This window comes from Alligator mississippiensis, chromosome 3, assembly GCF_030867095.1.
Source record: "Alligator mississippiensis isolate rAllMis1 chromosome 3, rAllMis1, whole genome shotgun sequence".
NCBI lineage: Eukaryota > Metazoa > Chordata > Crocodylia > Alligatoridae > Alligator > Alligator mississippiensis.
Window position 1 is genome coordinate 139110726 of NC_081826.1, and position 13721 is coordinate 139124446.

The window sequence follows — 13721 nt, forward strand, 5'->3', positions numbered from 1 at the left end:
TCTAAAAGGGCACTAAACCTTAGAGATAAGACACAAAACAGTGGTCTTCCCTAACACCAGTGTAAGTTTAACAGCTTCCTATCTTTTACTGGCAAATATTCTTAGTTATTACCAATTGGCTTGAATGGAGCTACTACAGTTTGCACTACTTGGAAGATCTGTCCCAACTATATCTAAACAGGGGTTGGCAATGTATGAGTTTTGGTGTATGAGTGGCCAGATGCAGCCTACGGAGCCTTTGTATCTAGCCTACAGAGCTGTGGCTTCGGCATCATTTGGCGGGGGGGTACGGACGACTGCCCATGCTACAGTGCACTACAGTTGGGCACTGTGGGCTTCTGCATGGAGGGGAAGGGCCAGCGGCGATGCATAGAGGGTGCAAGAGGCACCAGACACCCATGGGAAGGACTGAACTGCAGCTGGGCACCAGATATTTTGTTGGAGGGGGAGCTCTGCCCATGTCATGCCACTGTTGGGCAGCAGAGGTGGTTGGGTCCTAATGCTGGCCTGCCTGAGACCAGAGTTGTCATTCCAGCCCAATGATGGAAAACACTGCTGATCCTTGGTTTAGAGCTAAACCAATCAGGCAGAAGGTGTGACTTCAGACTAACACAGCTAATCACCTCTGATCTAAACCAGTGTTCACCATCCAATCTTCTTGCTTGCCTGTGCTAGGAGATTAGCTACACACCTATTCTGGAATATTACTCTGGAATAGTTATTTTGCTATAAGGTCCCAAATAGAACTTTTTTATTCTTAAATAAGAGTAACATTTTTAATTTAGTTTAATCCATATCAGCCCAGTCAGCACAAGGAACTCATACACCAAAAGAAGACTACCTATTCAGAAATGTATCCAAAAATAATGATTTTGGAGTAACTCTAGAATAGCTTTTTTTTGGTAAATTTCCAAGTTAGACAAGGTCTATTGTGTCAGCAAAAGGCGCCGGTTCTGTAGTCAGGGATGTGCAGGGAGTGGATTGTGGCTCTGTCCCAGGCTCCGCCCCACATTGTCACAGCCTTGCAATCCAGATCCCAGCCCTGGCCCCAGTCCCCCGTCTGTCCTGTTCCCAGATGGCACTCCATGCACACCTGCAGCTCCATCCCATTCCCCCAGCTGAGGGTGCCCTGCCTATGTGGGTCCCGGGCTGATCCCAGGATTGCAGGGCGGTGACAGTGCAGGGTCAGGCCCCGGGGCAGAGCCACTTAGGGAGTTTTGGTGAGCTGTTGTAGGCCCAGGGGAAGGTCAGGTGGCTGGGGGCAGAGGAGAGTGCTGATCAGCCCACAACAGCTCACCAAAACTCCCTAAGTGGCCCTCCAGCTTGCCTTAAGGAATGCAACACGGAAGAATGCCATGCCTGCTCTGTGCATGTTCTTTCCCCAGATGGATGTTATATAGCTGCTGGAGGGCATCAGTAAGCTCACTGTCTTGGGAGAATTTATTGGCAAGCCCCCACTGCCACGTAGGCTCACAGAAAGAACAGAATAGGCTGGGCATGAGTATAATGGCAGGCAAATCTCAAAATTTTGTCTGTGTAAAACCTGAGGGTAATAAATGCTTGACAACAGAGAAGCAGGTAATTCTTCTCATCTTTTAGCCCAAAATTTTAGTGGTTTGGTCACATATCCAAAGAGTATGAAATCTGTGCTTTAAGACCCATCAGCCAGAATGGGTTCAAATTCACATTTCTCACTTCTAACACTAAGCTCCATCCACCAGGCTCTGGGCAACCACTACTGCCCAAAGGCACCCTCCAGCCTTCTTCCTGAAGATGGCCCACTGGGCAACTGGGGGGGGGGGTGGGGGAGGGAGAGGGAGGAATGAGAGTAAACAAGAGGTACCTAAGTAAGATGGATGTTATACTTGAAGGACAGAGGGGGAAAGGAGGGAGGGATTTGAGTTCCACCCCAAATCAAGCAAATTATCCATTTTATCCAGCAAATATTAAATGAAAGGTAGAAAAAAGCCACTGGACCAAGACTATAATATGTTGGCATCAAAGGGAGGTCTGCAGAGTGCTCAGGGGAATACCTACTTCATGTCCTGGTTGCTAGAACTATTCACTTGGATGTTGGTTCAACCTGCACTGGATAAAGGAGGCCTGGTGCTAAGCAGAAGTCAAGGCCCTCTACAGGAGGAAGGGTAGTTTGTGGGAGAGTGCACTTCATGACAGAGAAATGGTAGATGGCCAGAGAAAGCACCAAAAAAATTAAAAATTCCAGGAGTGCTGCGGAATTAATGCACAAGGAAATATTAATGAGCCAAATATGTACAGTATGACTTAGTGATAATTAAGGATGGAAGAACATTTCAAATCAAGTAATGAAAAATGGTTATTGTAGGCTGGCTGATGAGAATGTAACTAGGAGTAATGGGATGAACACAACAAAGACACAATTAGACTGAACTTCTTGACACTGAGATAAATTCAGCCGTAGAACAGTCTGACAAACAGAGGGGTTGGAGTTCCATTGCTTGACACTTTAAAAACTTGAGTAGAAAAAAATATTGGGAAATAAACCTATGTGAACAATCTTGCATTGCCAGTGAGATGGCATAGATGATCTAATCGGTCTTTTTTATTTTTACCTTCTATGATCCTGTTTTTCACACATGAATACCTCCTGATTCTTACAAACTCTGTGAAGCGCATACTAAATGTGACAGTCTGGTACCCGAGGGCCACCACCTACAGGTCACCTCAATGCTGCCCACCTCTCACTCCTGCCTGCCAGGGCCTCACCCTGCTTCCTCAACTGCCGTGCCTTGATGTTAAAAGGTAATGAGGGGAGGCTGCCCTTGGTGGCTAGTGAGCCTCAGGTACTGTCTCTCTCAGTACTTGCTCCCTCAGGACCTACTTGCCTTAAGATCTAGATTTGTGACCTCCTTCCACCCCTACAGCCACACCCATGCCTTGCAGATGTTACTCTGTCCACAATTCGGTCCTTGTGAAGAGGCCTCAGGCCCCTTGACTTTAGCCCTGCTTTTCTCTGGATGCAGGCCAGCTTTGGGCCAAGATCTCTTGGCCTCAGCCCTCACTGCATCTCTGGGCCCCTCCTGTCTTGCACTTTGTACTAGCCCCTCCAACATCCCTGTGTGGCCACTTCTTCATCCCTTACAGCCACAGCCACCCCACTGGTTTCAAGGTTAAATCACAACATAAATAGAAGCCACTGCTTCCCAACTAAAAACCTACCCAGTTCTGGGTTGCTACCTCTCTACAGGCCATAAGCTCCCTGTAGCATTTTCCTGGAAGTTCCAGGGAGCAGCTCAGGTGCCTGCCAGTCTTTCAGCAGCAGGCGTTTCACTCAGGGGCTCCTCTCCCTGCAGGATGCAGGCCCAGTCTCCCCTTCTGGCTCAGGCCCCAGGCTTACATGCCTAGAAGTCATGCCCCCTTTCTGCCACGTGCCTTTCCAAGCTCTGCACAGGGGTTTTCACTTAGTTAAGGACCAGCCTGCCCTCTTGCAGCTATGGCTACACACCACCAGCTTAGCCTCTTGTCCCCTCTTAAAGGAAGAAAAGCCCCCTGGCTTCCTGTTAGTCCCCTCTCCTCCCCTTTCATTACACCCAAATAACAGGGTTTGGGTCCCCTCTTACACTAAACTTCAAATACTGCCCTGGATCTTTTGGTGGAACACCAGTTAACATGGGTTGGAAATTCTACATATAAGAACAATGGTAGTTATATAGCCTTAAGTCTGGTAAAGTATGGAGGCAAATGAGAATAGCATATGATGGCCCTGTAGTATCTACAGCTTGGCCTCAGGGTTATTCTATGAGCTTCCATCACTGTGGGGTGTAAGTGCTTCTCAGGCTGAGGATAAAAGCCACAAAAGGACTGAGGACTCCTTGGTCCAGTGACGCAGTATCTAACTTCCAGATGTCCGGGCACCTAGTGGGCTTCACAGCCCCCAGTAAGGTACCTTGGTTCTGTAAACAGTGCATAGGAAAAGTCAGATACCTAAGACTGAGATCTGAAAAACAGGAAACCCCCTTAGCCTTCCTAAGTCTCAGGGACTTAGGTACCTACCTATGGCCTGTGTCACTGTGGATTTGTATCTGTGGATCCTCTCCTAGCACTAGGCACCTAAGGAAGACATCTACTACAGAACATGGCCAGAGGTCCTTACCAAATGATTCAAGGACCATTTTACCCAACAGATAATGGAACAAGGACTAAAGCCCACACCTCTTCCATCTGCAGTTGGATGCTCCCCTAAGTTGAGGAGTCATACTTACTGCCTCTTCTCTATGACACAATGAATATTGGGATCATAGGATCATAGAAAAGTAGGGCTGAAAGGGACCTTATGAGGTCATCTATGATCTCTCATGACATTTGTCCTCCTTTTTACACATGCACTTCTCATGCTATAGGTGCAAGATCATAGGAAAGAAGGGCTGGAAGGGACCGCATATGGCCATCTAGTTCAGTGCCCTGCTCAAGGCAGATCATCCCTGACTAAATCATCCCAGACAAATGTCTGTTTAACCTGTTCTTGAAAATTTCCAGGGATGAAGATTACACAACTTCTCTATGTGGCCTGTTCCAAGGTTTGGCCAACCTCACAGTCAGAAAATTCCTCTTAATCTCCAACCTCAATATCCTGTGCTGCAGTTTGAGGCCATTGTTCCTAGTTCTGTTCCCTATGGACGCAGAGAAAAAACCCCAACTCCATCCTCTTTATAACTGCCTTTGAGGTATTTGAAAACTGTTATCAAATCCCCACTCTATCTTGACTTCTCCAAACTAAATAACACAAATTATTTTGATCTTTCCTCATAAATCATGCTTCCCAAGCCTCTAAGCATTTTTGTCATTTTCTGTTCGACTCTTTTCATTCTGTTCACATCTTTCTTGAAGTGTAGGGCACAAAACCAGTCCGTGTGAGGCCTCACCAGTGTTGAACAGAATCACTTCTCTTGATTTGAAAGTGACACTCACGTTAATACAACTCAGTATGCTATTAGCGTTTTTTTTTTTTCTCTTTTGCTACAAGAGCAGAGTCTTGGTTCATATTCAGCTTATGGTTTACCATAACCCTCAGGTCCTTCTCTACGGTACCGCAGCCTAGCTAGTCATTACCTAGTCTGTATTTGTGAACAACATTTTTTCTTCCCAAGCACAGGATTTTGTACTTGTCCTTGATGAATTTCACCTGATTGTTTGTAGACCATTTCTTTAGTTTATCCAGATTATTCAGGAATTTAACCCTACCCTCCAGAATGTCTGCAGAATACACATGCAAAATGGAACAGCTTCAACAGGTGGACTTGAGAAAGCAACCCCGTTCTCCATGCCTTGTAGTATAGTGGGTCATACATTCACCTGGCATGTGAGGGATATGGCTTCAAACTTCCTTGGTAAATTAATCTCAGTGTCCAACATACCTCCAACTGACATACTAAGGTGCAACAGGGACTGCCAGTGCTTTCTCTTCTTCCTGGTTTTTTTTTCCGTTTGTTTTTGGGGGGGAGGGGTTTGGGGGTTTTTTTTGCAGGGTCCAGTCCTCCAGCTGTGCCCTGAGAACCACACCATCAGAGGCAAGACAGGCAATGGAATGCCCTATTTCTGAATAATGGCAAGGCTTGGATGAGAAATAGGTACCTATCTGTTTAATATTATCAGGATGTAGGCAGTTCTGGGAATGCCCTGAAATAGGCCTTGAGGTACTTATGAAATTTTGCTGGCAAAATCGGCAGTGCTATGGTAATTTAGATGCCTCCATAGGGGTATATGACAGCTAAAGAGGGCCTCTAAGGGTCTACATTTTGTCTACAGTGTCTACAGTAAGAGCTGGGTGGCACTTAAGTGCCTAATTCCTTTTGTGGATTCAGCCTTGAATGGTTTTGAACTGGGTCACAAAAATCACAAGACCCCACAATACTAAGTTGTGCATGATCACCTACTTTTGGTCCCTGAGAGAATGTAGGGGACTAGTTACTACATTGTGCTACTTTTCTCACTGTCTGAAATAAACAGGGATCTTGAAGAATGTATTTCCCAATTTCTGTGCAAGGGGGACAGGCATGCTGATGGTCCAGGAGACAAGTGAGCAACAAAAAGATGAGACTGTGCTAATGGGCATTTACCTTTCCTGGTATCCATCTTTCATTCAAAATAGAGTGGATTATGATGGTCGTGACAGCATTAAGACCCTAGTCTTAGCTAGCTAAATCAAACATCTTTGAACCTGGTTTTGCATCCTTGCTTCAAGTACTAGATCCCCAGCTTTTGTAAAATTACATAATTCAACTGAAGGAAATATAGTTGTGCTGATTTACAGCGAGGAAAGATATATGGCCAATATTGTCAAAATATGGCAAAGTATGAGACTATTAACAATAAATGTGCAGCAGCACAGAAACTGCTTGGAGTGAAACACAGGAAGAATTACATGCTGAACTCTGAATGCCTTTGCTGTTATAAGACAGCCTCAATATGACAAGTTTTACAAACCAAAGTCCTTTTAGTTACTGACATGATGCTCAGGTGTTCAGTCATTTCTGAACAGCCATATCTAATTTTATTTTGGTTTCCTAAAAAACATCATACCCAAACAGCCATCTCTCCAACTAGTTTTTCCTTAACTCCCATCAAATTTCCTTTTCTGAAGTCCCAGAGACATTCCATTTACTGCATTGCAGCAGTTTAAAAAGAAGAAAAATACCCACTGTTATATTAAAGTTGGCCTGGAGTGTGATGAGGTAATCACACAAAGTCTAATCCTGACTAAACCAGCACATGAATGTGAATGTTCAAAGCATTTACTAAATATAATTTTTTTTAGAATATACTGTGGGGTAAAAATGGGAGACATCTCACTTCTTCTCAGACAGATAATGCATTTAAAAGCAATGGATTATTGCATTCAGATACATACAGTTGGCTTTAGCTCCAGGGTAGTCATACTTCTTACTCTTCTAATATCAATATCTATGCTACAAAATACTAGACACTTTGTTTCAATACCAAGAGTTGCTTATTGATTCATTCATATAGTTCAAATTCTATATGCTGACATTTAAATATCATTATCATGCCTTGGGAGGTTTTTCTAATGGAAACACATTAATCTACTGGAAAATGGTCCTGTAGATTCTTCTTTTAAGTAGTATAAATAAGAGTTTTACGTCCACTTATTAGGCTGCAGTTAATTTGGATGCCTATAACTATCACTTTTCCTTTTATGAAACCTTTCATTATGCACCTTCCTCCAAGCAGATAAAGCCCACTGATCCTTCGTACCTGTGTGTTTTATAAAACGGGCACCTCTTCAGGGGTATCTTTACCACATGTCCCTGAAGGCCCACAAACAGAACACTCTGGCTATGCAGGATCTGCAGGCTCCTGATGGATTCCCTCTGCCTCTTCGGGAAGAGCTCAATTTCCTCGAGCAAGCAGCTGGTTGAAGTCTGATTCATTGGGGCGAGAACTTTCTTAATTGTGCCATAGTCTGTAAAGGCAAAGAGGAAGATTTACTTACTGGCAGTCATGCAGGCAATACTGCCTATTCAATACTCTTCAATAATCACCCTTTTGTAAGAGGCCTTATAATCTGTAGAGTTCAACTGTGGTTTCCTGTTGGGGTACAAGGCTTACTATATGAACAAAAGAAAACTGAATAATAGCTTCAATTGTTTTATAAACACAAACAGCTTACAGACATAAGACAAATGTTTGAATAGTGGACACTAGGAAGATGGGCAATCACAGCTCATCTATTGTGAGCAGACATCAAAAAATTCATCTCTCAAAACGTACAGGCATTCCCATGATTTCTAATTCATGAGATTAAGGTACAGTTAACACCATTTAAGAAACCTATATATTTAATGAAGTCTATTGCTGTCTCAGTTTGTTTTACAACTAAAGGGTATGAACAAATAGGGCACTTCATGTTACAGAAGGCAATATTACTTTCTTAAAATACAATGGACAAGGGTTAGGGTGTGTGGGGAGGACTGGGGGTGCATGTGTGTGCACATGTGTTTGTTCAGTATTGGTATAACAAAACATAACAATCCATTGCTTCACCCACATCTAATCATGACACATGGAAAGTGATCACCTTTCTTCTAGGGCTGAGAAATACACCGTTTCAACTCTTCATTTTGCCGTGCTTTGGTCAATCCAAAGCAAGGACTGTTAATCACATTCAACCAATGTTAGTCTTAGCTGTTGATGACATTCTTGAATGGCCTCTCAGGGTATGTCCAGATGTGCATGGATGTTTGGTTCCCTGGGGACAAGAAGCAGTGGTGCACCTTCTGCTGCCGATACTTGTCCCCAGGGAACGCCTGTGCCACATGCGCTTTGGCATGAGGCAAGTTGCCTTGGGTGGGTAGGGGAGGCTGGGGACAGCACTGGGCTGGCCCCAGAAGCCTTACCTGGGATCCTGGGGGCCTCCTAAGGCTGCAGCTATGGCAATTCTGCCACACAGAGCCTGGCTGGCAGCGGAGCAGGGCTCCAGGCAGCCTGGCTCCACTTTTCAGCAGCATGTGCCGGCCGAGCATGTGTTCCTCTAAGTTTTTTTTCTGCAGTTTTTGTTTTTAACCCTGGTTTAGCCAGGGATCAAAAAAATCCACGGAAAAAATCCTGGTGCAGTGTGCACACAGGCAGCGTGCCCTTACATTACAGAGAACTCCCGACTGCAATATGTGGCAAACTGACCAAACTCGCAGTTACATGACTGTGTTTGTGCGTTTAGGTGTGTAAAGTGAAGCAGGACTTAGCCCACAAGGCCTAGTCTTGCAAATCATTATATACATGCATATTTGTTATTCATGCAAGTAGTCCATGATGAACAAGCAACTTGTGGGAGTCAGGAATGCTCATAAGACAAAGATCCACATGGTCAAACTCAGAAGCATTGACTATATTTTGCTTAGGTTCATATTAAAGATGCATTTCAAAGAGAATTAAATCACATCATGTCGTACTCCTTTTTTAGTTATGTTCCATGGCCTGGGTAATAAATTTAGAAATTAATATTACTGATAATCCATTGAAAATAGTTTCATTTCTACAAAACCATTGCTAGTACCTTCTTCTTTCTTTCCCATATGTATATGTGATTCTCCTAGAATTCCTATCTCTTCCACAGTTTCACTCCCAACCCCTTTCCCATTCTGCCTGTTAAAATGATCAGTGATTAGAGAATTAATACTCAGGTGTTATAAATGGTACTTCATGCTGATACTCCAGGGAGGAGTGGATAGGGGGCATCTCACAGTCAATTTTTTTATGGAGCCTGAAGGTTCAGGAAGAAAACATAGAATCATCTCATGTTTGGCTCATCTTTAGAAACCCTTTAGAAAGTTTTGTTCACAGCTCTGAAAAATACACAATTTCTTGTTTCTTTTAAATGAAAACAGATTCTGGAAATTCTGATTTTTTCCTATAAGCAAAATTAACACATGAAGAACTGCTTTCTGTTTCACTTTAACTATCTAAATGATAATTTTTCAGCTTGCAAAAGTGGCATTTTTGGTACTTACAAATAGTTTGCAATTATATTACCCATGCAGTATAGACCCACAAGTGTCCATGTATACCAGGTGGGTGTAAGTCCTAAAACTATACCTGGCAAAAAGCCATGATTAGTGGGTATTAGAAATTGAAGGAGAAGTAGGGTTGTGTGTAGCTTCAGTAGTAGCTGATTCAATTCAGAGGAGATTTGGCCTGATTCAGGGACTGAATCTCCGAAGCCAAATCGAATTGGGAGATCAAGTAAAAGTTCCAAATTGATTGGAAGCATCTGAATCAATTCAGAAAAGCTTCAGAAAGGATTCAGCCACTTCAGAGATTCGGCCATAGACTAAACAGGCAGCTGACACAGCTGTCTCCAGTTGGCAAGTCTGTTGAGTCTGGGGGAGGAGGAAGGGAAAGGGCATGGAGGAGGGAGGGATTGGGACTAGGACAAGCTGCCCAGCTGGGGCAGGGGGGGTGCGTTACTCGGCGAGGGGGGCAGGGGAGGGGGCAGGATGCAGGCATGGCAGTACTGGAAGCCACGGGAGTACCTGCAGCCACCCCGCTGTTCCTGCCTCTCCCTGGCCTATCCGAAACACTGAATCTCTCCAAATTCGCTGAATCTTCTGAAGCCAATTTGGATGAATCAATTTAGGACAGTGATCTGAATCTCCAAAGCAAATCACTGTCCTCTGAATCAGCTGAATCTGAATCAAATACTTCCCTATTCACACAGGCCTAAGGAGAAGGTTCCTCCCTGTTTTAAATCCAACAGCTGAATACTTAGAGAGCTGCCTTTTCACATGTGCATATAAACTTCAATGTATCTAACTTCTCCGTTCTATTGTCAACATCTCCTGCCTATTTAGGGTTATGTTTGATTGGCAGAAAAAGTTAATAATTGCACATCTGTTCACTAAAAAAATAATCAGATACAGGACAACTATTTGGTGTAATTCCCCACAAGTTTATGGCTTGATTTGTAAAAGTGTATAGATATAAATCTCCTAAAAGCTGTACAAGATGAAATATTTTACATGACAAGCTTGCATGATGGTTGGAGATCACTTGTATTTTGGCCATGTACTTTCAAAACCAAAGCCAAATACTATACTCCAGTATTCTATAGTTCTGTAAGCAACCTATACAATTTAGTAGGTTCAGCGTATCTGACCATTGCCAAGGGTTGCATATTGTTTAAAGATCAAATGTAGATCATGATCTGGGGGAACGCCTGTTCACCAGAGCACCCCAAGGGATGACAAGGTCAAACAGTGTCAAACTCCTCCAAGACCGTTTCAGGCTGGACATAAGGAAGAACTTCTTTACTGTCCGAGCCCCCAAGGCCTGGAACAGATTGCCACCAGAGGTAGTGCAAGCACCTACTCTGGACTCCTTCAAGAGACATTTGGACTTTTATCTTGCTGGGATCCTTTGACCCCAGCTGACTTCCTGCCCCTGGGGCAGGGGGCTGGACTCGATGATCTTCCGAAGTCCCGTTTAGCCCTAATGTCTATAAAATCTATGAAATCTATATAAAAACCTTTTTTTTCTTAACAGTCTTCTCAAATATTCTCAACTTAACTCTTTCTGTTTGAAATGGGCTGCCTTTGTAAGTATCCTGCTTGGTTATGACTCAGCGGAACCAGTTCAGTTATGGGTGCTGGCATAAAGTATCCTTGTACATTTAAATTTCATAGATTTCATAGACATTAGGGCTGGAAGGGACCTCGGAAGATCATCGAGTCCAGCCCCCTGCCCAAAGGGCAGGAAGTCAGCTGGGTTCATAGGATCACAGCAAGATGAGCATCCAGTTTGCTCTTGAAGGTGTTCAATGTAGGCACTTGAACCACCTCCGGTGGCAGGCTGTTCCAGACCTCGGGGGCTCGGACAGTAAAAAAATTCTTCCTTATGTCCAGCCTGAAACGGTCTTGTAGTAGTTTATGACCATTCGACCTAGTCGTCATCCCTTGGGGCGCTCTGGTGAACAAACGTTCCCCCAGACACTGGTGGTCACCCCTGATAAACTTATAGGTGGCCATCAGATCACCCCTGAGCCTGCGCTTTTCCAGGCTAAAGAGCCCCAGGGCTCTCAGCCTGTCATCGTAGGGTCTGCTACCCTGACCTCTGATCATGCGCGTGGCTCTTCTCTGGACTCTCTCAAGCTTCTCCACATCCTTTTTTAATTGTAGAGCCCAAAACTGGACGCAGTACTCCAGCTGCGGCCTCACTAAGGCCGAATACAAGGGGAGAATGACGTCCCGGGATTTGCTTGAGAAGCATCTATGGATGCAAGCCAGCGTTTTGGTCGCTTTACTAGCCACAGCATCGCACTGCAGGCTCATGTTCATCTTGTGGTCAATGATGACCCCTAAGTCTCTTTTTTCCATAGTGCTAGCCAACAAAGCACTGCTGAGCCTATAAGGATGCTGCAGGTTTTTTTTCCCAAGGTGGAGAACCTTGCATTTATCGGCGTTGAACACCATCAGATTCTCGTCCGCCCACTTGCTGAGCCTGTCCAGGTCAGCCTGGATCACCTGCCTGTCTTCTGGTGTGGATGCTTTTCCCCAAAGTTTGGTGTCATCAGCGAACTTGGCCAGTCCGCTTCTGACTCCAGTGTCCATATCATTAATGAAGATGTTGAACAGTATGGGTCCAAGGACAGAGCCTTGGGGGATCCCCACTGGTCACAGGACACCACGATGAGTGACTTCCATCAATTACTACCCTCTGGGTCTGACCCCGGAGCCAGTTTTCCAGCCAGTGGATCGTGGAGGACCCAAGGCGACAATTTGCCAGTTTCTCTAAGAGGTGATTATGGGAAACCAGGTCAAAGGCTTTTTTGAAGTCAAGATATATGACATCAATCTCTTCTCCCTTGCCCAGGTGATAGGTCACCTGGTCGTAGAAGGAAATGAGATTGGTCAAGCAAGACCTACCCGCAACAAACCCGTGCTGGCTATCCCTTAAGGATGGCCTATTTAATAAAGTTTTCTAAGATCTTCCCCGGGATAGAAGTCAGGCTAATGGGCCTATAGTTAGCCGGATCCACTTTCCTCCCTTTCTTGAAGATAGGCAGCACATTGGCCTTCTTCCAGTCTTCGGGCACTACACCAGAGCGCCAAGAGTTTTCAAAGATCCGTGCTAGAGGCTGGGCTATGATGTTCACCAGCTCCTTGAGTACCCTGGGGTGCAGATTGTCAGGGCCAGCTGACTTAAAGGTATCCAGGTTCTCAAGATGTTCCTTCATGAAGTCAGCATCAATGGAGGGCAGGGGATCACCCTCACCCGGACTTCCCTGTCCCGTAGCAGGCATGGGCATCAAACAAGGGGAAAAGAGGACCCCAAATGAACAAGCTTCAGGGCAGAGAAGAGACCTGTTAAATCCTTGAATAGCATCACGTACTCAGCCGTGGCCACTACAAAGTTAAATAAATAAATGAATACAGAAATACATGATGGGAGGAGGAGGGGAAAATATGGAACAGAAAATGTTCCTGAGTGCTATTTGGTAGACAGAACTTACAGCTTCTCCATCAGAGTTCCTGATTAAAATTCATTTCAGAGCTATATTTGCAATAATCAAGGCTGTCTGAAGAATGCAATTCTTCCTAATGGATGCAACTTTCTCTTCTACAGAAGTGACAAAGGTTTTTATTTTACCACAAACACTGACAATGGTTTCCGAAGTTATGTAAGAATATGAACGAGTAGCATTGCCACATTTTGAGAATAAGCAAGACAGGCTGGAATGGATCCAGGCAGCTGACAGGTTTGGTTTCCTGTAAAGATGACTGACTTTGTGGAAGCACAGAAAAAGATATTGATATTTCCCAGATGGAACTGATTCAATGAAAAAATATTTTAAGTAATGAAGCAATGCTTGCTTGAAGAGACCTGCTGAACTAGGAACTGAATAGCAGATATCTAAGGCACCCTGAATGAAGCTGATGAAGAATCAAGGAAGACTTCTGCGTGAAACAGCAGGTTGTATGGCCAAGAAGTCTACAAAACTACAGAGCAGTTCATTAATAATTAAATGGAAATTTCAAGGTGAGGACAGGGGAAATTAAATTTGGACAGCACACTGTCCATAGTGAACACAATGATGAATAGACAAAGTTATAGAAAGCCACTGAAACTAAACAACTGTGTTTGAGATGAAAGTGATACAAAGTGATACAAAACATTAGCACTTTTAGAAAATACCATACTTGAATTAAAATGTGATCATTTGCAGACTAGGA

General features: G+C 44.2%; 1 protein-coding gene across 6 annotated transcripts in view; it reads right to left on the reverse strand.

Annotated features, from left to right (window-relative positions):
- SEMA5A (semaphorin 5A) overlaps nucleotides 1-13721 on the reverse strand; it is a 629987-nt gene that overhangs the window by 160489 nt on the left and 455777 nt on the right. For all 6 annotated transcript variants that reach the window (XM_059724459.1, XM_059724460.1, XM_059724455.1 and 3 more), the window contains one exon: nucleotides 7252-7459. In XM_059724459.1, coding sequence (XP_059580442.1) covers nucleotides 7252-7459 — 208 coding nt within the window. The remainder of the gene's footprint in view (nucleotides 1-7251; nucleotides 7460-13721) is intronic.